Source organism: Epinephelus moara, chromosome 6 (assembly GCF_006386435.1).
Source record: "Epinephelus moara isolate mb chromosome 6, YSFRI_EMoa_1.0, whole genome shotgun sequence".
Classification (NCBI taxonomy): domain Eukaryota; kingdom Metazoa; phylum Chordata; class Actinopteri; order Perciformes; family Serranidae; genus Epinephelus; species Epinephelus moara.
In genome coordinates, this window is record NC_065511.1 from 14,753,225 (window position 1) to 14,780,662 (window position 27,438).

Genomic DNA, 27,438 nt, shown 5'->3' on the forward strand with positions numbered 1-27,438 from the left:
ATCAAACTTCTTCACTTGGTCAATTCACCTTGTAGCAGCAGGGGTGTGAAAAAGCAAACTCGGCGGTTGTGGACTTATAGCGTTAAATTCTTCAGGAAAATACTCGAGCCCGGCTGGAAAAAGCAGATTCCTTTACTCTGAAAGCCCACAGACCAAACTGTTACATTATGGACCCCAGTAAGTCTGCCAGCGCTCCTCCAGCGGGATGGGCTGATGAGAAGTCCTCCATGGCCCACGCGCCCCCTCCGCCCTATAATGACCAGCCGTACCCGGGGTACCCTCAGCCCGGCCCGGGATACCCGGGATACCCGCCACAGCAGCAGGTAAGTAGCCCTGCTCCGGGTCTCGTTATTGAAACGTGGAGTAATTTCACGCGAGTGAACGGGATGCTTCTCAGCTCTTTGTAGTTTTTTCCCCCACGTATGTGCGGCTAACAAGCTAATTACAACCTATTTAATGCTAATTAAAGAGTTTTTATTTATACTGATAATAAATAACAGAAAAAAACGCATCCAATTAATGTATTAATAAAACTGTTGCATAACAGCCCTTAGTTGCTCGCACTTTTAACAACTCTATTTTCCTTTTCTCCCCTCACATGTTGCGTTATGAACATTATATGTTAGTCTTTAAGGGTTTTATAAAGATTCCTTAATTATTCACCTTTCCTCTTGGCAGGTAAGGGCTTGCTGTGCTTAAACTGATTACGCTATTAAAATCAGTAATTACACATGAACTTCGACTGTAACATGATAAATGAAAATCAGGGTGTGCTTTTATAGGCCATATGGCGGATCTAAATATCCGTGCAGGTTGAATTAACAGATAAAATCTTTGTTTTTTTTCTTTCTTACTGATTTACAGTTCAAACCTGTTTATGTCTCATATCATCATGTGAGTATTTCAACATTGAGCCCTGTGGCAGAGTTGCAGTTTCGTTTTGTGTGAAGCCACCCCATCAAATCTACTCTAACACGCCTCTAAAATGTTTTTTCATTGTACCTGAAAATGAATTTGTGTTTCCTTTGTGTGGCCTGCAGGGCTATGTACCCCCACCGCAGTATGGAGGTGCACCCTATGGACAGCATCCAGGACAGCCGAACGCTGTCACTGTCCAGCCCACAGTGTTCGTAACTCAAGGCCCATTGACCAACCCTGTCAACGACTACTTGTGCTACTCCATCTTCACCATGCTGTGTTGCTGCCTGCCAGTTGGAGTTGCTGCCCTGATCTACTCCATCTCAGTGAGTTTGATTCTCTTGTATTTATATGCGCATGGACGGGTGCATGGACACAGAGAACAAAATGTTCCCCGACTGAAATCAAAGTCATTTAGTTCTGAATATGTGCCAATGTAGAGTCTGCGCTGCAGCTGTATGGTGCATATTTCAAAATCCATTTAAACTAACAAAAAAAGAATCCCACTCAAGTAAGAATTAAAGGGGTAAAGAAACCCACTGCTAATGAAATAATGCAGAGAAGATGTCTTATATTTTCAGTAGTGGTGATTAAAGTACTTTATGTCTTGTGGTAATGACAATAGATTGATGAGATTGTTTTGAAATATAAAAAAGCACCCTATACTCAGCTTTTGTATCAGAGCTGCAGACCAGATGATGGAAAAAAAAGTGAACTCTTGTGTCGCAAGTATTTACCTTGTCAGAGGTGAAAACATACATTGTTATTTTGGCCTCTGAAATGAGCTCTGGTATGATGTAATCAGTGTCCCATATATTTTCCATCACCTGTAAATAATTGATGGAGGACATGACAGAACTCGTGTGTGTGTGTGTGTGTGTGTGTGTGTGTGTGTGTGTGTGTGTGTGTGTGTGAGTGAGTGTGCGTGCATGCAAGAGCGCCAAGTTTGGGGAAATGATTGAGGGTTACTGGAAGGGGCGGTGTTCTGTGAGAGAGAGAGTGGGGAGAGAGATCAAGGAGGGGGTGGCAACCATGTCTATGGTGACAACAATAGAAAGGAGAAGATGTTTTGTGGTCTTAAATGTTTTATTAAGTAAGAGGTACCCTGTCCTGCATGACATACATATACTGTATAAAAATAATAGATATACATACATATAAAATAATAAAAATAGTAGCCACTGTGATGTCACCCATTCCTTTGTGGACTCCTGTTTTGAAGCCTTGAGTTTGGAAACTTGTTTTTTATTTGTTTGGGAGCTGGAAGTTACCATCCTGCCACTCAAAGTGGCCACACAATTAATAATGTACAACTTTAAGCCTTATATAGCGGCTAAGCCTCTACTAAAAGCCACTTAGGGGCTGCATGGACAAGTCTTGAATAAAACTGCATAAAGCTGTGTCAATATACTGTTCAAATACATAAATGTTCACCAATACATAGAGCACCATACACCTCACTTGACGTGGCCTAGCTTTGGGGTCAAAAAACTATGTGTGCTCCCCGTCTAGACCTGTCTGTCAATCAATAGTTCCTACCTATATTGGCGGACACCCATGACAACACAGTGACCTCTACAGGACAAATTAACAACCTACACACATTTTACAACATACATGGCTCCTTTACCTTATAAAAATCAAATGGATGAGTTATATAAAAATCAACCTTGAATGTTGAAATTAGCTATGGGACCAAACATGTTGTAAGGTGGGCATTTAACATGGGGATCTATGGGGATTGACATCATGGATGTATAAGGTGAACTGGATACAGTGTTGGGCAGGGCCCCATTCATTCCTACGAAAGTTGCTCAGTGGCGCTTGAAGCCATAAAACCTCAATTTCCACAAAATTAAATTACCCGGATGTTTTGCATCATCGGGGCCCATAGAGCATGTGCGCTAGAGACTTCTGCCGGCCGTGCCACTAAAGGCTAGTTCACATTACACGATTTTCACCCTGATTTTGCATTGCGGAGGCTATCGTAATCTTTTGAGTGTTCATACCCGGCGACGTGTTTTTCTGTCAGCGGGAGTCTCGCCAACTGCGTTACGACCTGTGTTTGCACACCACAAGATTTCTCCACCAAGCCCTCACGGACAGAGCCCCAGATAATGCGGTGATGTCACCAAACTTGGAGACGACACATCGTAAAGGCATGGATATTCTTTATAATCCAGGGTCCAAACACAACGCGCTCCCCGTAATCCTGTGGAGGCCGCAATTGTTGTTGTTGCTTGCTGGCCGGCTTGTCAGGGTTGCCAGATCTTGGGAGAGAAACAAGCCCAAAAGAAGCCACTGTAGTCCAACACACCATAATGCATTTAAAAAACTCATTAGATGAATATATATAGAGAAAGGTGACGTATGGAGAGCAATAAGCAACTCCACTTTAGAAACAAGCCCAAAGTCGCAGCTAATAAGGGGACCTGGCAAGTGACAACACTACGGCTTGTCCTCCTCACATTTCTTCCGTCCTCCTGCGTGCTGACGTGGGACGTATCCCGCCTCTCATTGGCTGATGCTCTTTGTCGGTCATGTCAGCCTTCTCCAGTTTTCTAGCATGCCAGATATCCAGTCTCAGTCACAGACGAGGGGGCGACTTACTCGTAGGCTTGCTCACACATGAGGACTCGTTGTGGCAGACTATCTGCCGGCTCACCTCCGACCCAAGGTGGCTCTCAAGATCCTCTGTGACGTCAAAATCGCGGTGAAAATCGTGTAATGTGAACTAGGCTTAACTTTAGGTTTAGGTCTCCGCTAATTTGAATGGGGATAGTAATCATTTATATGTGTGGCTCATTTAGACTTAGGAAATGTTATTGGAACTGAACTGATCAAATCCCAATGGTGAAAGCAGTCATTTCAGAGGGGTTGTCATGCCCAAAAGTTGTATCCACTGATTTACAGACGTCTCCTATGGGAAAAAGTATTTTTGGTTCCAATGGCATCATGTGATGGACCTAGAAGTTTTAATCCCATGTTCAGCCAGTATGTAAAATTGTAGGGCTGAGCGAGCATACCATTATCTGTAACTGTAACTGTATCTGTATCGATTCAAGCAACTAAATGATCTGTATTCATATCTGGATATATCCATACTCGGAGTGGGCTGAGTTTGAACTGGAAGTGGGTGGGACATAACCAGAAGTTATTTTCAGTTATTCAGTTATTTTTCCTTTATCACAAGTACGGATATTGACACAATACCAAGATGATAGTCATAATTGTAAAAAGTACATTATTTCAACCAAGTACTTAGCTCAGCGTAATGAAATTGGCTTCTAAGCTGACGCTGTTCCTTGTGACTTGATTGATTTCTCCTTTTGAGCCAGCCTCAAGTAGCCATTCAGGAAACTGCGGTTTTTGGCACTTCAGTGTTGCCTTCATTGTTCAGCCCTGAAGGTTGACAATTCTTTATTGCGTTGCTTTTTGTTTCCTCTCGCTCCTTGATATCCTGAGACATTCATCTGCCATAATCACCAAGTTTCCTCTGCTCCTAAGTAGTTACATTAAGGGAAACTGATTATTTAATACAAAAAAAGAAAACTCAAATCCAGTGTCAAACAAAATCAGAGTCACCTATCAGTATAACCTGGAATGTAGTTTTAATACTAACTCAAAAAGTTAATGAGTTTGTTTTTGCACTATGTCTCATTGAAGTGGTATGACGTGAGGAAAGCGCACATTTCTTAAGGAGGAAACATGGGTTGATTGTTTCCATGTGGTTGGTCTTTAATTGTCAGAGGGGAAAAATACTCTTGTGTTACCTCCTAAACATTTCTTAAATGAGTTAAAAGCAAAGTATAACATTTATTTGGCCCTAAAACATTTAAGAACACTCACTGAGAGTCTTACTTAGGCATGGAAAGTGGACTTTTTTGCAGCTGTAAAGGTGCTGTGAGATGTTTTTTTTAATGGTAAATTTCTCATGTGTTTTTTTTAATATGAACAAGAGCTCCAAAGTTTGCAACTGTATGTCACACTGCAAAAAATATATATCTTACCAAGTCATTTAATGTTGCTGACTTTTTTCTAGCCCGCCAAATCAGTTTATTAGACTGTGTTTAGGCTGTGTGTGTGTGTGTGTGTGTGTGTGTGTGTGTGTGTGTGTGTGTGTGTGTGTGTGTGTGTGTGTGTGTGTGTCAGGGTGAGTGCTAGTGGCAACACATTACTGTGGCATACCTTCTAAAGCAGCAGTTGTTTAACTTTATTTTTAGAGTTAGTCCACATTTAGCATCCAGCATTTACTTTAACGTTTGAAAGCAACACACTGAGTAGAGTCCTGCATACAGACTGTGTACACGGCTGTTGTTTCTGTCTGTCCTCTGATCATCAGTAATAATAGTCTCTGTTGTTCCTACAGTAGGAACTGCTCTTTAATGAACAATCTCTGGTTAATATCTGCAGAGCAAAGTCCAATAAAGTCCATTTATACCCAGTAGGTGGTTTGACTGGTGCATCTTTGGAGACAGAATGCTGCATCTGTATTGTGGAGCAGACATTCAGCTATTATGTCCATACTAAATTATTAAGTATTATTAATTAATTAATATTAATAAAAAAAACAAAGTATCCTTTTTATGGCTGTACAATTGCGTCAAATTAAAAATTCTAGAGGATTTGTGCATATAAATGCAGCTGTTATATATATATGTTATGCAAAGCTTTGAAATACAGTATATACTCATGTTGTTTTTGGTGTATCCACATCTGCACGTCAGCACACTCCAAATGATGTCAATTATATAAAATGGCTGCCTTTCCCAGAGATTATTAGCTGCGTGAGGCGACTTTACAGCTCCAAATGTGAGCAATGAGTAACTTTTTTTTTTTTTAGAAAACATGAACTTCCGCACACACTCAGAAAGTTATGTAAGGTGATGTCCACTCACTAACTCCACTCAGTGTGTTTATATGGAGTCTTGTTGTCATTTCTGTCCTGCAAGTTTTTGTTACTTGTGTATCAACATACACACAAAGACTGATCTATCTGTTGTGAGCCAAAATCAGCAGAGCTCGATTGTTGTTAGCTACATCTTGTTTACATCTTAGTAAATCTCTTAGCTACAAACAGTTTCTGTTGGCACTGTTCCCATGGACGTAAAGACAACAATCACTGGATTACAATGTAGATGAAGTCAGAATTTGGTAAATCATGAGGAAAGATCTGAAGTCATAAGGTTATTTATGTGATGTCTAAACAGATCTAGCAGTGGACAAAGGACATACCGCTATCAGTGAAAAGATTTGGCTCATGTCAGCAGTACATGTGCAGGTTCAGTGCATTCTGGTTCAACTGGGTTATAAGAGTTAAAATGTTAAGATCTTGTCGACTACTCAGGTTTAGACAATATTCATATTTGGGACATTTTTCTGTAGAAAAACATTTGATATTTCTTTCTGAAATATTGAAAAATGTATTTGTAGTTGGTACTTACATTTAGATATTGGCATTATTTGTTTAGTCTGTTATGATAGCTGAAAAGTCCAGAGGCCTGTGCTGTGAATCAGGATTTGGAGCTCGCAGAGCAACTTCAGAGTCAGCCCTGGGTTTTCAGTATTTCAACTTTCTACTTGGATAAATCACAGTGGTTACTTGGGCTTCAGAGCTATTCAGAGGATTAGATAAAAACCTGTCAACACCCAGACCACTGACCAGTCAGATCAATGGAAAAACATATCCTGAAATGGACAAAAGTCCTTAGTGACAGGTCACAAGAGTATTTTTATAGGTCAGAAGAATAATTTTAGGTAACCAAAATGGCAGTTCATGTGTATCACAGTTTAAAATAGCTGCTTACATATGGCTCCACTCATTAAATGGACAGCACAGATTTAAATTAGATTTTCGGTCAGCGGTCTGGTACGAGAACAGAAACAATACAAAGCTGTGCACATACTGTAAGGACTTGGCTGTTGTGTACACAGCGGTAACAGACTTCAGTTTCCATGATGCATTTACACACTTCATACTGCCTTTGGGTAGATAAGACTATCAGTGTAGAATTAGATTTATGTCAGTGCTGAGGAGGCGGAGGCTGCAGGGTGATGTAAGAGCTGCTCTGATTGGTGATTAGTTGGATGTCATTAAAGCTTGAGGTCATTATAGCAGGTGTCATGGCAACGCATACGTCCGGCATTAAAATGCATTATTTGAAACACTAGAGTTGAAACATTTCTGAGATAATTGTTATGAAGTTGTGTTGATTCTGCTATACAGTGCTGACCTGAGGTTATCACTGTATAGGTGGTGTTGTCACGATACTTGTGTTTTCAACTTCGATACAAATCCTCTGAAAATATTGACATTCGATGCCACGGGGAAAATTGACATTGAGGGCATACAATTTAAATTCTTATTAAAAGATGAATATAACAAGACTATAAAATGATAATGACAACTTTAATTTTCTTAGTTAGTTGCAGAGAACAGAAGAATGACTGTATTAACATTTACAATAAGAGAGAGCGAGAAAAAGCAGAAGACATAGATACTTAACCACTGAGAGTGAAACTTGAGGTTTGGATGTTATTATCATACTGTCGGTGATGTTGCAGTGTGTTCCTTCTGGTGCTCTGCACAGATCTGACACCTGCCAGCCCGCCGTCACCCCTGCTCACTGAAGCTCTGTGAGCCAAGGTGGTGGTGACTGCGGGGTGGCACAGTTAACAATAACCTTATATTTTTTTGTTCATAAAATGCACTCAAACTCAGAGATATGTAGAATATTAATACTGACATTCCTGTAATCTTACATCACAACATCTGCTATGACAGTAGATGTCATGTTGATGAGTAAATACAGCACCCTTTTTTTATTTCCTTGACAGTGTTGCACTGTAATAACGATTGTGCCACTGATCGATACTGAATTGTTTCATGTCGATGATGAGCTGATGATGCTCTCCAAGCGACGCACCATGAAAAAATATTTTCGCCACTGGCTGCCATTTTCCATATCTCCGCCATATACCTTGTGCAAGACGAGGTCCTGTTTTGTTCTGGTGTCACTGAGAGAAGGAAAATATAATCTCACAAAGAAAAGACAAAGCATATTTCTCAAAATGTTGAAAAATACTACTAAATCCATACAATAGTTATTTAAATTTCTATGCATTACATATCACAATAATTTATCACATTTGATTTGCCTGATACTGGGTTGCACCTGCACAGCTGAACTGTAAGCTGCCATTATAAGAAAGTTGATGCATGTATTTTGCAGTAATAACAGCATTTAAAGATGGGGCTTAAGGATTTAACTACAGCAGTTTGTGGTAGCATTAGCGATGTTTGGAGAAGGCGTCTTTGTTCCAGTATGAACGATTATCCTCAGTATGCGAACACTCAGGTGCACAGACAAAAACACATGCATGCTAATATCACCAGGTCATATTCATCAGAAAAGAAGGATATTTTGACATTTATTCCACGGATAGACAAGGATCTCAATTATTTCAACCGTGCAGGGTTAACACAGTAAATCAGATCTGTTGAACAGTTGAAAATCATTTGTTGATCCTCAGTGCAGCCTCAAGAGTGACTTAATTTTCCTGTAGTGTTTCCTGGACGTCAGACGTGTGCTACTGTTGACCTCTAGCTCTCTTGTTTTTCCTGTCTCTTCTTTTTGTCCCTCTCTCTCTCTCTCTCTCTCTCTCTCTCTCTCTCTCTCTACTCCTCTTGGCGTCAGTGAAGCATCTGTCAAGCAGACACTAACTCACATTTTATGATCTAAATGACCCCACTCGCACTCAAACACATATAAGCCAAGCCAAGTAGCGAGAGGGCAAACTGCACGAGCACAAACACCAACCTGCATTGAACCTGAATGTTAGAAAGACCCTTCAGACACAGCAGCACAGTTATTCCGAAACTGTGGGTGGTTGAACCCTCAAGGTTAAGATGAAAATATTTAACAGACAGGAAGGAAGGTGCATGCGCTCCCTGTTTGTTCCATTTCCTTCACAACAAATGTTATCTGGGTCTGTCTGGGTCTGGATCTGCAGTGTTACATCGCAAGAGTCATCACGTACACTGACTTCTCCGAAATGCCTCAATCTGTAAATAGCATTTAAAATAGCATGAATGTTGGCCATCACATGGTCATCAGGATCTAATCAGTCCGGCAGTGCAGGGACCCTCCCCCGATTCCAGTTGAAAAGTGACAGAGAAAAACAGCAAAGGGGGAGGGAGAGGAAACAGGGCCTGTTAGTGGGCAGCTTATTGGGTCCCCATTATTTTCCTACGTGGCTACATAATTAGAGGAGAGATAAAGCCCAGAGAGATGCAGGAGAGAGATAAAGGCAAAAGAATACTGAAGAACTGAGATAAAGTGACTAAGATTTTGAGATTGGGAGCAGAGAAGAACGAGACAAAGAGGGACAGTCATGGTTTTTATCAAACTGTATCAGAGTTTATAGCTGGAGCGCTAAACAGAAAAGACGGCAGAAACGGAAACAAGATAGGAAATAACAGACCAGAAAAGGGGGAGTGGTAGGGAGATATGGAGCTGGCTGCTGGAATTTGTCTCACTTAACATTATCTCTGTGGCAGTTCAACTTCAGTTGACAGTAGGGCAGTGCTTTCTCTTCTCTGCGCAGAAAAACAGTTCTTGCAACATAGAACAAGAATGAAATGTAGCCACTGTGTGCCAGTTCTCTCTTTGGAGGACTTTGATCATGTGGAGAAAATAATAATAACTTTCTGCTAGACCCAGGATGAGACTTGAGAGATGAATTTTTTTTAACACAGCAGCCTCTGGAGTTACCGGACAAGAAATGCTTTTGTCAGATCAGACATTAGCGCTCTGTGTGTCTAGTGCCAAGCCACTCCTCTCTTCTGACAGAGCCCTCAAACGGTCCTTTGTTTCACTAAACATGAGCTTTTCCTCACAGCTCAGCTCTTATTGACAGTGGATGAACATCCAGAAAATAACATTCAACTTACAGTGTGAAGATATGATCTCAACTTCCTGTCCTTCTGTAGATCCCCACTGCTGCAACAATAGTGAAATCATCAAGTGTAGGAAAATCGCTTATCGCATGTTCAAATATCATATTAAATAATTCACATGCAAAATAACATTGCTGATGTGAAACATCTGCCTAGGACATTGCTTCCATTTACAATGAGACAACATAGAACTAAATTTATCCTGAAGGAAAGTACTGTGCCAGAGATTGCTCAAGAATTACAACAAAATATATACCTATGAAAAGTGATACCCACAGTTAGTATATAAGCCACACAATTATGAACCAGTATTCAGTGTATAACCCATGTTATTTCTGCGATCATGTGATCAATGCACTGACTGAATGCACTAAGGAAGTTGTAGAAAGACCAAGGGTCAGTGTAAGGAGGCAAGTTGGGGGGGTGGAAGGGTCAAAGAACATTCACCCAGGCAGGAGACTGGTATTTGGGTTAAAGTTCACTCGGTAAAACCAAGTGAATTTTAAGTTCTTTAAGGTATGTTGTCACCGTGTTCCTTCTCCTAACCCTTACCCTACGTAACTCCACTTGCCAATGCTAACCTACGTAACTTTTCTGAAATGGCAATCGTGGGGTGCTTATATGTTAGATCTGTTGTATGAGGATATGTTGAAGGAATAAAGCCAGTGCCTAACAGAATGAGAAATTAAGATACATTTAGTAAAAATAAGAAAGCTAAAACAGAATAGAAAACTAATAATTGCAGTGATACTGAAAAAAGTAACAAAGTGATATTGCACGTTATTAAAAATTATGATTTGAGCGTCTGCTGTGTCAGCTGTCATTTCTGCAAAAGGGGGAGGAATTGTAAAGTTTGATAGCAACTGGTAGAAAAGTCTTCCCATTAGGGTTGGGTCGGTATGAGAAAAAAAAAACGGTCCGGTTTTTGTAAAAAACCGCATCAAGTCGGTAATACCGGATTGCGCGCACATTGCTTGCGGATGTCCACTTTTACCGGGCGGACCTCCGCAACGTCCGCTCCGCGTACGTTCTGCCCGAGTACGCGGTCCGGTCAGTCTCAAAAAATAAAGCCCGGTCCAACACGGAGTACCGGACCGAATTGGTATTACCGAGAACCGACCCAACCCTACTTCCCATGGTGTTCTGTGATGCACCTGGGTGGTCTCAGTCTACGGCTAAAACATACTCACTGTTTATTTTCGATCAGTAGACTTTGCAAATGAATAAAAACCCCAAATCATAAGGCACATGATGAAAATGATTAAAAAGAAAACATGGCTGCTGCACTGCAGTTGTATTTCAGACATGCATTTCACCATATTCGAAAGACAAGATAATGTCCTTTTCTTCTTCTAAACACGTTACACCAATTAACTTCCCATCTCATGAGTTTGAATGCAGCCATCTAAAACTTTCCAGCTGACTATCAGAACAAGTCCACATATTTTAACACTCAGGAATGCATTGCTTTTCTAGTGCATGCCAGCTTTAGACATTCATGTCCCAGTGGAGGCACACACCTGTTGCCTGCCAGTCAAGATGGCTGTGAGATCACTGAGTACACTGCAGCATGGCATGCTGTCCGGTAAGTGATGTAACCTGAAATAATATATACCACAACACAGCAGGCTTACAGTAACATGTAAGCTGAAGACACGTCTCCTAACCCTTGATAGACATTTAAAAAAAGCTCAATTAATCTTTAAGACAAAAAATATTCACCATTTCTCTAATATCTATTTCAAATATAAGTGTATTACTTCTGTGCCACGGTTGAATGCACAGTGAAATACTGAATACACAAGTAGCTGCGTCCACAGTTCATGTAAATATTTGCTCGGCTGGGTTTTCCCTTGCTCAATATCTATAACCACCTAACTGCAACAGGATGGCATCACTTAACTTGATTTTGTGTGCTGGTGGTTTAACCACCCACAGCTCTTCATCATAGCATTTTGCCAGTGGAAAACATACCTGAAAATGTTTCCAAATGTGGCGTTAGACTGACTTCCTGTAAGAGATTCACAGTAGTAGCTGCAATCATATATCTTTACTGGAAGGCTGTAACTCTGAGGTAGGGGCAGTGTGTTATTTCTGTTAACATGATACTATAGCGACCAAAAAGAGGTGTCTTTAAATCCTCGATTTTGATGCCTATTTAATAATTTATGACTGCCTTTTCAATAATCATTTTAAAACTTTTATGTTCTTATTTATTAAACCTGTATTAATTGATTTGTGCATTCAGTGATTAGCAACAGTAAAGCTGTCCTAGTGGCAGGAAACTGCTGCAGAAACATGATAACCACTCTCTAATCTCACTCCATATAGTCCCAATGAGTAGGTGGCTTCATTTTGAGCCACAAAACCCCTTTGGTATTGTTAACTATGTTAGCTCCACTAGCCATGCTGACACTGCTGATTGTGCCAACAAAGCAGACAACATCAATAACAATGCTAAAGGGGGTTTGTGGCTCAGTGGGGCAACTTGGGGGGAGACCGGAGAGTGAGCACAATAATGTTTCCATAGCAATGCTGTTAGGTCGGGATGGTGTTACTAATGGTAATTGCTAAACTAGTGGTGTTGTTCTGTAGCTCCCACCAGATCTGGGGGGGGTGCAGTGTAGTTAACTGAAGAATAGTAAAATAAATCTATAGCCTGACGTGTAATGGTCAAAAATATTCTAGGCGTGAACAGTTAACCGTTGACATCACTCGTCCTGATGAATTTACTTCCAATATTCAGAAAGAAGACAGAAGAAATATATTTTAGCTGTTAAATGCTCCACTGTGTTCACCAGCTAGTTGCTAATTTTAACTACATGACATGAGGTGCTGGGTACGTAGTATACAGGCAGTTTATCAGAGCTGTCCTTCTCAAAACAGCTGCCGGCTGTGCCTAGAATCATCGTATATGAGAGCTGCAGAACAGAAAAACAAAACAATGAGCTGAAAGATGGTGAAAAGCTCCACAGAGCTGAGGGGAACTGCAGAGTTGGGTGATAATGCTCGTGGGTTTGTCACTCTGAGTGACACCTTTTAACGTTAGACATATAAATTTGATCCACTGTTGGAATGAAAATATTGATTGGTGTAGCTTCAAAGTGAAATGATTAATCCATTAATCCAAGCTAATTTGAGTCACTGTGATGTCTGGCCTGTCATGGCAAGTGTTTAAATATATCCAGTGTGTCACCCATAACGACACGTAGTGTCGGTTACAGGCTTGTGCCCCATGTGGGTCTCACTCCAGAGAGCCAGACTATAATATATCCCAGATGGGGGATTTAAAAGACCGATCCAGTGGACGTTTGAAGTTGAGAATCACACAGAGCCCACTTTGAGGAGGCAGGCATCCCTGAAATAGGTTGTGGCCTTGAGGCTACGCCTGTTTAGCCTGCACAAGCAACAGCAGCCACATGAGCCCTGGTTACCTGCAGAACACAGAGCCTGTGTCCCTGCATCTGTGGATATAACTGTGTTTAGTACGAAAACAGGTTCATGTGTGTCAATCAGAGGCACAGAGAGGAGTGTTACAGAGTGAGATGCTTTTCCCCCATTGACCTCGCCATCAGCCAATCAGATAAAGGCTGAATTGGGAGGTATGAAGGTTAGGGTTGGAGGGTGTTTGGTAGGGGTGGTAATCTCTAGGTACTTAACAGTTCAAGTAGATTCTGATTTAGAGGGCTACGGTGTGATTTTAAAACAAGTATTGATGAATCTTGACACATTTTTTTCTCGATGTGTGACCACTTTTAAAACATAGTGTAACTGTAATGATCCATAATTACTACAAATAGATTAATTTACTTTCATTATCTTTTATTAATACAATAATAATATAACATAAGCACAACAGATGTTTATGTCTGTTATGCTTCACAATCCAATTGGCTCAGCCATAAGGATCATAAACACGACGCAGTCAGGGTGTAGCTCTGTTTGTTTAAGTGCTGCAGCGTATGGTTAAGTTGGGGCTCATTTCAAAAGTTATGTAACTACAGTTCCTACGGCAGCAAGTTTAATACATTAGTGAATTATGACTATAAAATCAAAGAATGTTTTGCTGCCTTTTCATCATCACTATTTACCACTTAGTGGCTATAGACTGAGAAAAAATCATTTAATTCACTGCACCACTCAAAGGCTAATGCCAGCAGCCACTTTAAATGTTTTTTTGCATGTTACTCAAAGTATAAGTTGACATTGTGAATCAATCATCTGACCATTCCATTTGTTTTTACTGGCTCTTTCACAGCTCTCTCTTTAGTGATGATTGGATTTTTAAGCACTGAATTTTAACCAGATTATGAGAACTGAAAATATTCTATATCCTCACTTGGAGGGAAAAAGAGGTGGAGTGTTGTTCCAGTCTGCCCTGGCAGCACCACACATGTTTTATGTCTGTTTTGTTTCACCATCCAGTAGGTTCAGCCATAAGGAACGTACAGCCCGGTCTTACGAAATTGTTACAGGTGAACGTAATGTCAAGATTGGGTTTCTCTTGGTCGTTCTGTATGAGAAGGGGCCCTGCAGGCCTTTGGCACCTGTTCCATCCTCACTTTCATCAGCTCTATTTAGTCCTGACCTCTGCAATTTTCTCACAAATATCAGCCCCTCGCTCTTCATCCCCATTCATCCTCACAGACTGCTCTCACGCACAGCAAACCACACACAGACAGGCCCGCTCACAGAGAGAGCACACAGACTTTACTGAAGGACAAATAAGACAGGAGGACATGACAGTAGACAGGCAGCCAATCTGTAAAAAGCCTCAAACACAATTAATGCAGCAGTGTATCAGCCTGTATAATATGATTTGAGGATACGAAGATGCAATGAAGCAGCAGATCCAAAGAAGAACTTGAAGAGTCCTTACATTCACCAGATGCAAGGGCTTTTATATTATTCGTATAAAATAGCCTATGATATAACAGTTTTTACATGGCATTTCAGAAGATGTTGTATTCTAAGAGGATTCAGTCAGCATTCTTTTATTTTGTAAAGAGATCCTATGTTTCTCATCTTTTCTTGTTTAAGAACATTTGGTAAAACTTTTTTCCTGATAGATTAAGAAAATAATAGATCAGACATTTCTTGTCTAAAAAAAAAAAGTGTAAAAACTTGTATAATTTGGTACTAACTGCTTTTGTTTTTTTGCCTTAAACCCAAGTTAATATTAATTGTTAAGTATCAGAAAATAAACTTTCCATATTTTAAATTTTATGCTTGCCTTTGACATTTTTTGCATGATCAGCTGATTTGTTGTACACTAACTCAAGATGCTCAAGGTAATCATTTGAATTATTCAACTGGAAATTAACCCATCAGACACTGCCTCTGTTTTCCTATTATTAGTACCCAATTGCATTTTCTTTTTAGGAAACCTCAAGAAAACTATCAGGAAATTGTTGTAGTTGAAGTTAGTAGGTTGAGTTATTCTTTGAACAACAGACTCAACACTTGAAATTTTGAAGTAGCGTCACATGTTAATACTGTGTGCCATGCTTTCATTTCCCATTTTATGGGTTGATAATAAATGTATGTAGAGCGTTGGCCCACATTAGGCGCAGCATTTACTTGATAAAATGTGGCATACAGTTTTTTGTTATCTCTGAGCTAAAAGCAGAGCCCTGCCGAGTGTTTCTGACTGATATCAGGTATCAGCTACTTTGTAAAGGAGGAATTAAACACACATACTCACTCGGTTTCGATAAAGGCCGATAAGGGGGGGGTGACTCGAAGAAACTGCACAGCCGGGTTTATCGGCGGTTGTAAATTTTCTTTCACTTCTTGATATCAGCCTTTGACTGAGAGATGTGTGTGCCACTTACAGGATTCCCAGCAAAAGTCATTATTTTCAGTTGGTTTTATGGCCTTTGATGTAACAGGTGTAGTCTAAATGACCTATTGTGAATTGGATATTTTAAAGGGGCCAATTTTAGCTCATTAAAAGAAATGCTTTCAGGGTTACAGCATGATTATAGTTTTATATTAATGTATTCCTAAAACAAATATTGCCTTTTTTAGTGGTTATTTTAGCTCAAAGGGTCGTTTTCTCTCCATGCAAAAGGCTATTATTGTGATTGATAGCCATGTATTTAGTTTTCCTAAAATGAAGTAATTTCTATTGCAACATACACTGTTAGTATTTTTTTAAGTACAACACCACAGATCACTGAACACAAACACTGCTGCACAATGTGTCTACACTGTCCATCCATCCCGTCTTCGTGAGCTCAATATCTCAAGAATACTTTGAGGGAATTTTCTCAAATTTGGCACAAACATCAACTTGGACGCAAGACTGAACTGATTTGAATTTGGTGGTCAAAGGTCACTGCGACCTCACAAAACATGTTTTTGGCCATAGCTCAATAGTTCATACACGCCGATGGAACACACAAATGTCTAAAAGGATAAATGAATAAGTGATGACATTTGATATCCAAATGGTCAAAGGTCAGCTTCACTGTGACATCATAATGTTCTGCAAAAACACTCTTCAGGCTATTATTCAATGTCATAACTCAGGAGCAGGAGGGGAGACATTTGGTGAGATACTGAATTGATCACACAAGTCTTGGGTGCCCACATTGAAACTAGGGTTGGGAATCTCCAGGCACCTCCACGATCAGATTAGATTACGATTCAGAGGGCTGCGATTCAATGATAGAACGATTATCGATGCGTCTTGATGCCTCAAAATTTTTGATTTCAATACATGATTTATTTTTTTCACTGTGTGACTACCTGATACTTTTAAAACATAGCATACTGTAGTTGTAGTGATCTATAATTAAGTCAAGAGATGAATTTACTTTGCATACAATGTGGCTCTTGTCCTGGTCCCTTTTCCCTTCAACCTGCCTCCATACCCTGGCTTTTGAACCAGGGGGTGCCAGTCGAATTGTATCCATCTGCGATTGCTTGACCTCACTTATGTCTAATTTATAATATTTGTGATTGCAAGCACCTTACAGTCTCCCGTGAGTTATTTACTTCACCACTCAGGTGTTTTAGGTCGGTAACACTGCAGCAATTGACATTAGTCGCTGGGTGATGATGTGGAAAGTATTCACAATATACTTTTAACGCTAGCATGTCCACGCTGTAGGCTGTGCGTACGCTGCACTGCCCTCACGGTCAAGGTGTGCCTCTTTTGTTCCATTAGGTTCGTCAGATCATTAATAAACATTTAAATAATTGGTTATTGACGTTCATTTTTTTTTTTTGTTACTATTCTATGTTGCAATGTAGTTAAATAACTGTCAAAACCGAGAGTTCTGCAAAAATGCTCTGCCTTGTTCCTCTTTGATATGAGAAAATATGCCCATATGAAATTCAAGTCCTTCCTTTTGCTTTAAAATCGGAGGAATGTGAAACTAAGTGAGTTTTGTGTGAAGAGATTCTGTCAAATTTGAGAATTTCCACAACCTCATTGTACAAGTCCATACTGTATGTAACAGTGACATACACACACATGTTGGCCTGTTTGCCCCTGACTACAAGAACTTGCCTTGTTGAAAAGACCCTTAATGAGGCTCTGAATACCAGCTCCGGCTGATGGGCAGCAGCTAGCCGGAACTCTCTGTGTAGTGGGGGGAGGGATTTTCTGTAGAAATACAGATGTCTTTTCCTCCATCATATTGTTATAGATGTGATACTTTGCCAATCATCCAATCAAACTAACTTTGACTGTATTTCAGATTTATATATGAAGTAGCAGTAATGGCATTGTTTACAACTGCAATCTCATTACTCATCATCACTGACTCAATGTTAGGATACTGAAACAATTTGAAAATAAAATCTAGATGGAGGATAATAGGTGACCTAATGGATCCACTTTGAGGGGTCTGTGTTATGATTACAGTGGATGTTATATTACATATAATCAGTTAGTAGGAAGCATGTATTGTGGCTTAATCGAGTTGTTGAAAGAATAATTCACCACATTATATAAAACATCATTTTTAAGTATTTAGTAGCTGAGACAGTGCCGCACCCAGTGGGAACGGCTCCAGGCAGCATCTTTCTCTGATAAGGCTCTGGGACAGAGTTGCTCTCGTTTGCTCAGATTGATTAAGCTGTCTTATCACGTTGAAACTGCAAATATGTTTAGTTTTTTTAATTAACTAAAAGCATCTTGGAGACTAAGAAGACAGAGTGTTCATGACAGCTTCTTGATCAGGTTGACGTTACCAGGATGTTATGTAATCGCCCTTTGCTTGCTACATCCAGCCTTCAAAGATGCCCTTGTTCCTATCAACCAATGAGCACTCAATATTTTAGAAATGAACAACACAGTCATTGACAAAAACAGTAATACAGTGTTATTTGTCCAGTTGAAATATGTTATTTAATTAAATTTAATGAATAAAAAAGAGATTATTTAATTAGAGGAAACTAAAAATAGATAATAGTATTTGTGAGTCAAATTTGGTCAGTTGAAGTATTAGCTTGACATTTTGAGAGACAGTGAAGTTTTTTTATTATCACTGTATAAAAATATTGAAACAGCAAGCATCTCCCTAAGCCACACATAGCCTAAGTATTAGATAAAAGTGGTAATAAAAATAAGATAGAATAAAGTTGTTTAAAATGAATATTGAGAAGATAGTCAGCCCTTCCAGTGAAATACAATAAAATAGTCATCAGGAGTAAAAAAAAAAATCAAAAATAGTAAGCACATGCAGACATGATTCAGAGTTCTAGTCTGGGGTTATTTATGACAGTGGTGAGGAGGAGGGGAGGTTGGGCTGAGACAGGAGGGGTGTGTGCTTTGTTGTGCAGCCTGACTGCTGGAGGGAATAAATGCTCATCACTCTAGCCCTTGTTTGGATGGGAGATCTCAAAGCCACAATTAAAATCTTCCTTTTTTCACCAAAAGTAACAACCATGTACAGGTTTTTTAACTGCAAGAAAACCCACCAAAAATAGGCCCTAGACTACCATTGTCAGTGCACTTACTTTACTTCTAGTGTGTCATGTTTGGTGTCACGAACGCACCAGAAAACAGGTTAGTAAACAGTAGAATTAGCATGGCGCCTGGAGAAATGTTGGTGTTGTTACTATTTTTTATATCTGTTACTTATTCAGTCTCTGGAAAATTAGCACAGCCTCCTGGGAGTCATATTTTCATCACTGCTAATCGAAGCTGGAGCCGTTACATACCCGTGACTACTGCAGAGATGTTTGACCTGTGTGTGAATGCTGATTGTGACCTTTCCCATTCAATACAAAAGCCAGATGTTAGTGGGTGTAAGTGGGTATTTTTCCAGTGGGAAAGGGGCTTAACTTAATATAACCAGTTACCTAAGCAAAGCTAGCTGTTTCCTCCTGCTTCAATTCCTTATGCTAAGCTAACTGTCTCCTTGCTGTGGCTTTATGCTTAATGGACAGGTATGAGAGTATTTCTTCAATATTTAAGGTGATGCTGACATTGCTTATACATCAGATAGTAACATTTTAGCAACATCTTTCTTGAGCTGCCTGTGAATTGCAAAGAATAGTGTTGGATTGGGACATCATCCTGTTTATAAATCATGCATGGCCGTGGGGACAGAGCCACAGATTTTACAACAGGAGGCAGAGCCAGACAGCTGCTGCTAATCATGACCAGCTTTACAAAAGCAGACAGGGCCTTCTCACGACACCTACAAAACACACACACACACACACACACACACACACACATACACACACACACACACACACACACACACAGAGTCATATACACAATAGGGGTGTGTGGGAGTGAGAGTAGGAGTTTGATTTGATTAAGACTCTGGGCAGCTCTCTTGTTAAAGGCGCAGGGCTCCCTGTACTAGATTAGTCATTTAAATTGGACCACAGGTTTCTTGCTTTTCCTTTTTTAATCTAATATCACGTGTTTTGGAAAAAAAAAACTTTGTCATTTCCCTTTGAAGAAGTAATTCCTCTTATGTCCTTTTATGGAGTTTTGCTCCCAACATTGAGGTTCCATTTTGCACAACAAGTGTCTGAAAACAATCGTATTCAATCTTTCAGTTCCTTCTGCATTTGCACACCAAATGGTGCATGAATAGTGGAAATAAATAAGGGATTAAATCTGGCTTCACCCGCTCAGGTTGTATTGTATGAAAAGGGTGGTGTGCTTCATATCGACTGCTCTCTATGAACTATACCAAATCCTCAAAGCAAAACTTGCTTTGTAAATCTGACAAATTACAGTTTACGCAGAGGAACATGTAACCTGCAATGATTACTTTCATTTGCCTCTCAGCGGTTGACAAACGGCAGAACTGTTTGCAGCTCTGTTATATGGTTTGGAGCAGGTCGACTCAAATGCAGAACACAGGAGCAGGTCGACTCAAATGCAGAACACAGGAGCTCAAAAAGATCAAGCTTTATTTCAGGAAAACAGCAACTGAACATCACACAGCCAAATCAAGAATCCAACCAAGACTGAAGTGAAAGCCAGGACTTAAATACAAACTAGTCTGATGAGGGGGTGAACTGCAGGTGGAGAAAAAGGGTGGAGGAGCTCAGGTGAGACGAATAAGGTGATGAGGCAGAGGAACAAGCAGGGAGCTGATTGGCTGGGAAAAAACTCAGGAGCAGGGAAGGATTAATGCAGGGCAGGTGTGTAGCTGGGTAAATGAGGCAAAGGCACTTGTGGGAGAGTAAGAACAGGTGAGTGAAACTAATGACCAAGGCGGGAAAACACTGAGAGGCCGTTTACACGTGGCCGGCTATTTTCATAAACGGACATTTCACCGTCTCCGTTTTCAAAAAGATCTTCGTTTACACTTACCCATGTATATATACACAAGAGCAGAAAGACTCGTTTTCAGAGGAGAAATCTCCGTTTGCGTGTAAACGAAGGGCACAAACGAAGGAAGATGTCTCCATTTATCAAAATCACCGTGTACATGTAAACAGCCTCTCAAAGACAGGAAGTAAATCCAGACATGACACATGAGGGGCCTTTCCAAACCACTCCGTCTCGGAGTGTCAGTCCGTTTGTAGTCACCTAAACAGCTGAATGAAGAACCCTACATCAAGGCGTAGGGTGTCAATACAGTGGCAAGCTTTGGGAAAGTGAAATTACTCCCATTTAATGTTGTTTGCATCACTTTTATTTGATTCATGCTGCTGTTTACCAAATTTTTGGTAGCGTATATTATGCATTTGCCATTAAAATAGATAAGCTTAATGAATTAATAAGTAAATAAATAAATAATACATAAAAGGGAACAAAACTTATCCCTGAGATTCACTGGTGCCATTGCTTGTCTTTTACTTTTGTAAACATTGTCTCATTTCTCACTCTGATGTTTATACGCTGCTCGTTTTTGCAACAGTTCCTGTTACACTTTATTATAAAATAAACATGACTGTCGTTTTATAGACACTAGAGAGGCGTAGATTTGATCCTAAATACAATGTAGCATGTAAGGTGTTATCTAAGTTTAAACAAATTACATTTCTCGGTAGTCATGTGGAACTTTATTTGTTCAAAGCTTCCTGCATGACAAACACAGTTCTGCATTGTACATGGTCAGTAAGCTGGCATAGGTGCAGGCTCGTTGTGAAGGGTTTTATAACCCACCTCCACTCCTCACTAGTTGGTTTGGGATGGCACTTTATGTGGCTGACACAGAGTGAAAGTGGATAGGGAGGTGTAGGAGGCGGTTTGGGAAAGGCCCGAGGAGTGAATCTACAGGAAATAGCTTTAACATGAATGAACCTGAAACATGGAAGAACACAAACAGGAAACCCACCAAACAAAATCCTAGAGTTAAGACTACTAATGAAAGCCCTGGATCATGACAGTCACAGCCACAGGTTGGTTTGGAGTTTTTGGAGTACCTGGATGCTACAGACTGTTTTTACAGACATGGCTGTTAGTCCATGATCATGTCCTCAAAGATAGGAGTTTTTGAAAAAAATAATAACAAATTGTTTTTAAAGTCTGACCGGAGAGCTGTGTTTTCAAAGTTAAAAAACACAGACATTGTATAGATGAAAGGCTTAGAGAAGTTTAGAGAAAAAGATGCATTTTTGGATTGTATCCATATTACTACTACATCATTGATAAAATTCATACATGTCCACACTATACTACTGTGGACATGTTCTCAGTCAGGCGATTCCGCCAAGCCATGCAGGGACTCTTCTTTTATCTTATCAGTGGAGGTATTTTTCTTGGCATGCCAAAACTCAGACTTAATGATACTAATGATGAACACTCCCACTGAAATGTTGTGCTGGCTAAAGCTTCACCTTAAAAACTGAGCAGTCTGGATGTTTTGCCTGCCAGTACTGAATTTGTCCCTTTATGTACTGCCTGGACAAGTAAACATTCAGTTAAAGGCGGAGTCAGCGATTTTGGAGAAAGATTGCTGCTGTTTGAACCCAAACAAATACACAGTTAGCCAGATTTACCGTCCCTCTTGCTCCTACTGCCTTTCTTTTTATACATCTGTGGCCTTTCCTCTGTTGTGTGCACAAACAACAACGTTGCCGATTGGCTTGAATCATGTTTTGTGTCCCAGTTTGGGCCACTTTGTTTCCCCTTTACAGAGCCAGGGCTGTGTATGACTGCGAGCACACCATGAGATGTTGACTCAGTCTGTTAAAAAGTGCATTGGATTAAAAACAATGACTGCAACTTAGTGAATATTGGATTTATGTTTGCCAGGTAGCCAAAAACATGACGGCAAATGAATGCTAAAGCTTCTCCTCTGCTGATGTGTAAAAAAACATCAGTTTGCTAACATGCTTGTCATCATGTCAGTGTTGTTATTGCAAGTTTTTAAGTTTTATTTTTAATTCATAAGGAAGACATACGCTTTTTCATTTCAGTAAACTCAGGAGTTTCATTGCTTCAGCCGCACTTGGTCTGCTTGTTTGTTTTAACAATATTTTTATTGAAGTTTCAAGTGCATATCAAAACTTATGTCAAATATGTATATATATATATATATATATTTATATATATCTCCCTTCAAACAGTCACACATTCACACAGACAAAAAATAAAATAAAATAGAAAAATAAAAATAACTAAATAAAATGAACGATGACAACAGACATCAAACTAATGAAATAAAATAAGACAAATAAATAAAATGAAATAGAACAAAATAAATGAAATAAAATAAAAGCCATGATCATTACATAACTTGCTTTTCAGTCAGTGCTATCCGTTTCGTTGGTCAAGAAGGACATAAATGAGTCCCAGATACAAACAAACTCTGTCTGTTTACATTTAACAATGTATGTCAATCTCTCCAGTCCAAGACAAGTCATCAGCTCCCTCTTCTATACTGCCAGTGATGGCAGTTCTACATTTTTCCAACATAATGCAATCACTCTTCTTGCATGCTGAAGTTCAAAATCAATCATTTTCGATTGCTTTGTTGTTCTGATAGAGTTTTTGGGGTATATTCCAAGTATACAGGTTGTTGGCATCAAAGGAATATTACACTTGACCATCCGTGATAAACATTTAACTACATTTTCCCAAAATACCAGAATCTTAGGGCATTCCCATAAGCAGTGAATCAAAGTTCCCTTTTCGTTCAGGCATTTAACACAAACATCAGGAATGGTGGGGGAGATGTGGTGAAGTTTAACAGGGGTTATGTAAACCCTCATTAACCAGTTATACTGAAGCAATTTTAATCTTGTGTTAATTAATTTTTTTGGGAGCCTTCAAACATGCCATTTCCCAATCTTCTTCACTAATATCTTCTTGTGTGTCTGTTCTCCAAGCATTTAATCTAGCTGATGCTGATTCTGTTGAATACTTTGCTAAAAGGTTATAGAATCTAGATATATGTTTCTTATTATCCAAATTATTAAGCACAGTTCCCTCATTGATAGTGGAGGTGTGGCCATGATTGTCTTATATTTTGATGCCATAAAACTTCTTAATTGCAAATATTTGAAAAAATGTTTTTGGGGAACTTGATACCTATGACAGAGTTGTTCAGATGTGAGAAAGATACCCTTAAAATAAAGGTCCGAAACCATCCCAATTCCTTGCCCATGATTTGAATCCCCCATCCAATTTACCAGATTTGAATTGTCCGTTTCCCCAGACAGGAGTAAACTGACAAAGTTATTGTTTCATCAACATAGTTATGTGCTGCATAACATACTGATACTGTGTTTTTTACAGAAGGGTTTCTTGTGTGCTTTTTCAGCGTCTTGATATCTGAGGAGTATAAATAGTGCTTCATGGGCAGATTTTTGTTCAATATTTACCCAAGCAGGTGGTGTGCATGAAGAAAAGTAATACATTGCAGAACTTAATTGGGTAGCCCAGTAATGCCATTTAAGGTTTGGGACCTGAAGTCCTCCCCTTTCATAAGGTAAATATAATAACTTAAGCCGGAGTCTAGGTTTTCTGTTGTTCCAAATGAACTGGCTAAATGTACTGTCAATTTTCTTATGGAAGTTACTTGGTAACGGAAGCGGGAGTGCTTGAAAAAGATATATAAATTTGGGTAGGATAGACATTTTAATTAGATTTATATGTCCAATCATTGATATTGGCAAATTAGACCATCGATCCAACATCTCTGTCACTGTCACCAGAGGGTCATAGTTTATGGAGACAATGTCACCAAGTTTTGGGGTTATCTTAATGCCCAGGTATTTAAATCCATCCTGTGTAGCCATAAATGGTGTATCTATTTTGGGATTGAGCCTTTCTTCTTCATTCAAAAATAACAATATTGACTGAGATTTGTTGATTCTGTATCCAGAGAACTTGACAAAGTTTTAAATTAAAGTAATCAAATTTTGAATACTGTTCCTCAGATTTGTTAAGAAAAAAATATATCATCAGCATATAATGCTATATGATGCTCTATGTCCCAAATTCTAATGCCAGATATATTGCTCTTGCTGCAATCACGAGGGGTTCTATTGCTAAAGTGGAAAGCAGAGGAGACAGTGGGCAGCCTTGCCTGGTTGAGCGTTGTAAACTGAAAGGTTTAGAAATTGGGTTTGTATACAATAATTTAATCCATTTGAGAAATGTTTCACCTAATCCATATCTAGGAAGCAGATCAAAAAGGTATTTCCATTCTATTCTGTCAAATGCTTGTCTAGCGTCAATTGACAACATTGCAGTATCTTTTGCATTATTTTTCTCAAACAGCACATTTAAAACTCTCCTAATGTTATGGAAGCCTTGTCGTTTTAATACAAAACCATTTTGATCATTATTGACCAATTGAGGAAGATATTGTTCTAATCTTTTAGAGAGAGCTTTGCATAACATTTTTTTATTGCATCCCATTAAACTAATGGGCCTGAAAGATGAACAACTGGTCGGTGATTTGTCAGATTTTAATATCACAGTTATCATAGCTAGTCTTAACGATGGTGGAAGAGTTACTGTTTTATGTGATTCATTAAACATATCTAATAAAGGTTGCACAAGTTTCTGTTTAAACTTCTTATAAAACACTATAGGTATCCCATCAGGACCAGGTGCTTTCACACTGTTCATGCTGTTCATAGCTTCAGAAAAATCCTCTACTGTACGGCTCTGAAATTGTAGTTGATCGAGAAATGCTTCTTGTTGTTGTGTAACTCCTGCATATTCTGACTTGTATAATAATTCATAAAAGTCTCTGAAGGTAGCATTAATTTCCATTGGGTCTGTTGTTAAATCGCCTGACATTGTCGTTATACTGTTGATTGTTCTTTCGGCTTGAATTTTCTTAACCCGCCAAGCCAGTAATTTGCCTGGCTTTTCTCCCTGATCATAGTGTGTTTGTTTGGTCCATAAGAGGTTTTTAGCAACTTTTTCAGTTGTTAGTTTATTGTATTCAGCTCTCATTACTGTTAATTTTTGCTGTTTGTCCATGTCATTATTCTCATAAAGTTCTAATTCTGGTGTTTTAATCTGTTTTTCCAATGTTTGTATTTCCCCATTGTATTGTTTAGTCTTGGAGCTTACTTAATCATTTCTCCCCTTATATATGCTTTAAACGCTTCCCACCTTACACTGGTGGTTGTTTCACCTGTGTTTAGTAGGAAATAGTTATCTATCCAGGCTCCTATGAATTTAAGAAAGGATGGATCTTGCAACCAGTATACTTGAAACCTCCATCTTGGAGAATGTTGAGTAAATTTACCCAGGCATATTTCATTGACACGGCTGCATGATCACTAATCACTATGCTGTCATACCAGCAGTTTGTGACATTAGTCAGCAATTCAACAGATATTAGAAAATAATCAATGCGTGAGTATGTTTTATAAGTAGAAGAAGGACAGGAGAATTCTTTTTGCATTTTTTGTTTTTTGACCTCACTCATGTCTAATTTTAAACATTTTCTCTCAACTTCAGGCCCGTGAAGCCAACCATGTTGGGGACCGGATGGGGGCGGAGCGGAGCAGCAGGATGGCCAGGACACTGAACCATGTGGCCCTGGGAATCGGCATCGGACTCTTGGTCCTCACCATTGTCTATGTAGCCGTGATGTCCAGCATGTTTAACTAAATCTGTTTCAGCATCTTTCCTATATTTCCCCGTTCTCATTCTACATCAGGTAATCGGACCACATCAGGAACATTATTGGTCATCAGGACGAGTTTGTTAAAAATTTGTAACACTGAAGTCATCTGATTGGCTAAAAGACCTTTGAAAGGTTGATATATTAATCAACAATAGATGGCCATGTAATCCTTTACTCTCCAGCACTGTAGAGTAACTACTACAACCTTCCAAAGATTCATATTTCTCAAACAGTTTTTGTCTGTGATGTGCCGTTATTCATCAAAAATCAACACTTCTTGTTTTTGACACAAAGTTTATTGCAACTTGGATGCCTTAAGAGTTCCGCCTTAATTCAGTGTTGCTCCTCCTCATATGGAGACTGCAAGTGTTATCCCAAGAGACTTTTACATGTCGTGTTCAAATAGCAAATGAATATCAGTACACAGTTTGTAATGTGTCAGATTTTATTTTGAGATAAGTTTTGTGCAGAGAATTGTCCGATTGTAGGATGGGCCAAATGTTGCTGCCCTTTCAACAGAATTGTTGGCTGTAAATATGCACTAACACCATCTAACCCTCGAAAACGTATACTAACATAGAATAACATTTAAAAAAATAACTAACCAAGGATACTCAAAAATATTCAGAGTGGTGGAGATTTACCCTTGTTTAGCTCATGCTTAAGTAAAAGAAGTAAAAGAAGGAAGGCTGAGTCTGTGTATCTGATCTGAGACACTATAAGCTGATCTCCTCCTCTTCCCAGTCATTTTTGAATTGCACCTCCTCTTTATTCCAGCTGAACACGAATGCCTAGCTTCACACAAAATCAGCAGAAACTTTGCAACAGTGGAGCCAAAATGGCTGACACCACCAGCTGCTCGATCTGCAGCTAAGGCTCCATTCCAAAAGCATTGTGTGTTATGTATGGCCTGGGTGTTGTTTGTCATGTAATGTCTGTATGTTCTTTTCGTAACCAAAGCTGAAAAAGGAGAAATTCACTGTATAACAAATTTCTTTATAAATAAAGTATAGTATATTAAGAAAAAAACAA

General features: G+C 39.3%; 1 protein-coding gene across 2 annotated transcripts; it reads left to right on the forward strand.

Annotated features, from left to right (window-relative positions):
- LOC126391304 (proline-rich transmembrane protein 1-like) lies at positions 1-27,438 on the forward strand. Of its 2 annotated transcripts, XM_050045962.1 has the most exons (4): positions 1-323; positions 865-894; positions 1,041-1,244; positions 26,238-27,438. In XM_050045962.1, the coding sequence occupies exons 1-4, from the start codon at positions 168-170 to the stop codon at positions 26,388-26,390; spliced, it is 543 nt and encodes a 180-aa protein (XP_049901919.1). In that variant the 5' UTR covers positions 1-167; the 3' UTR covers positions 26,391-27,438. The 2 variants fall into 2 exon arrangements, with proteins under 2 accessions (XP_049901919.1, XP_049901920.1); XM_050045963.1 differs by lacking the exon at positions 865-894 and having other exon boundaries at positions 7-323.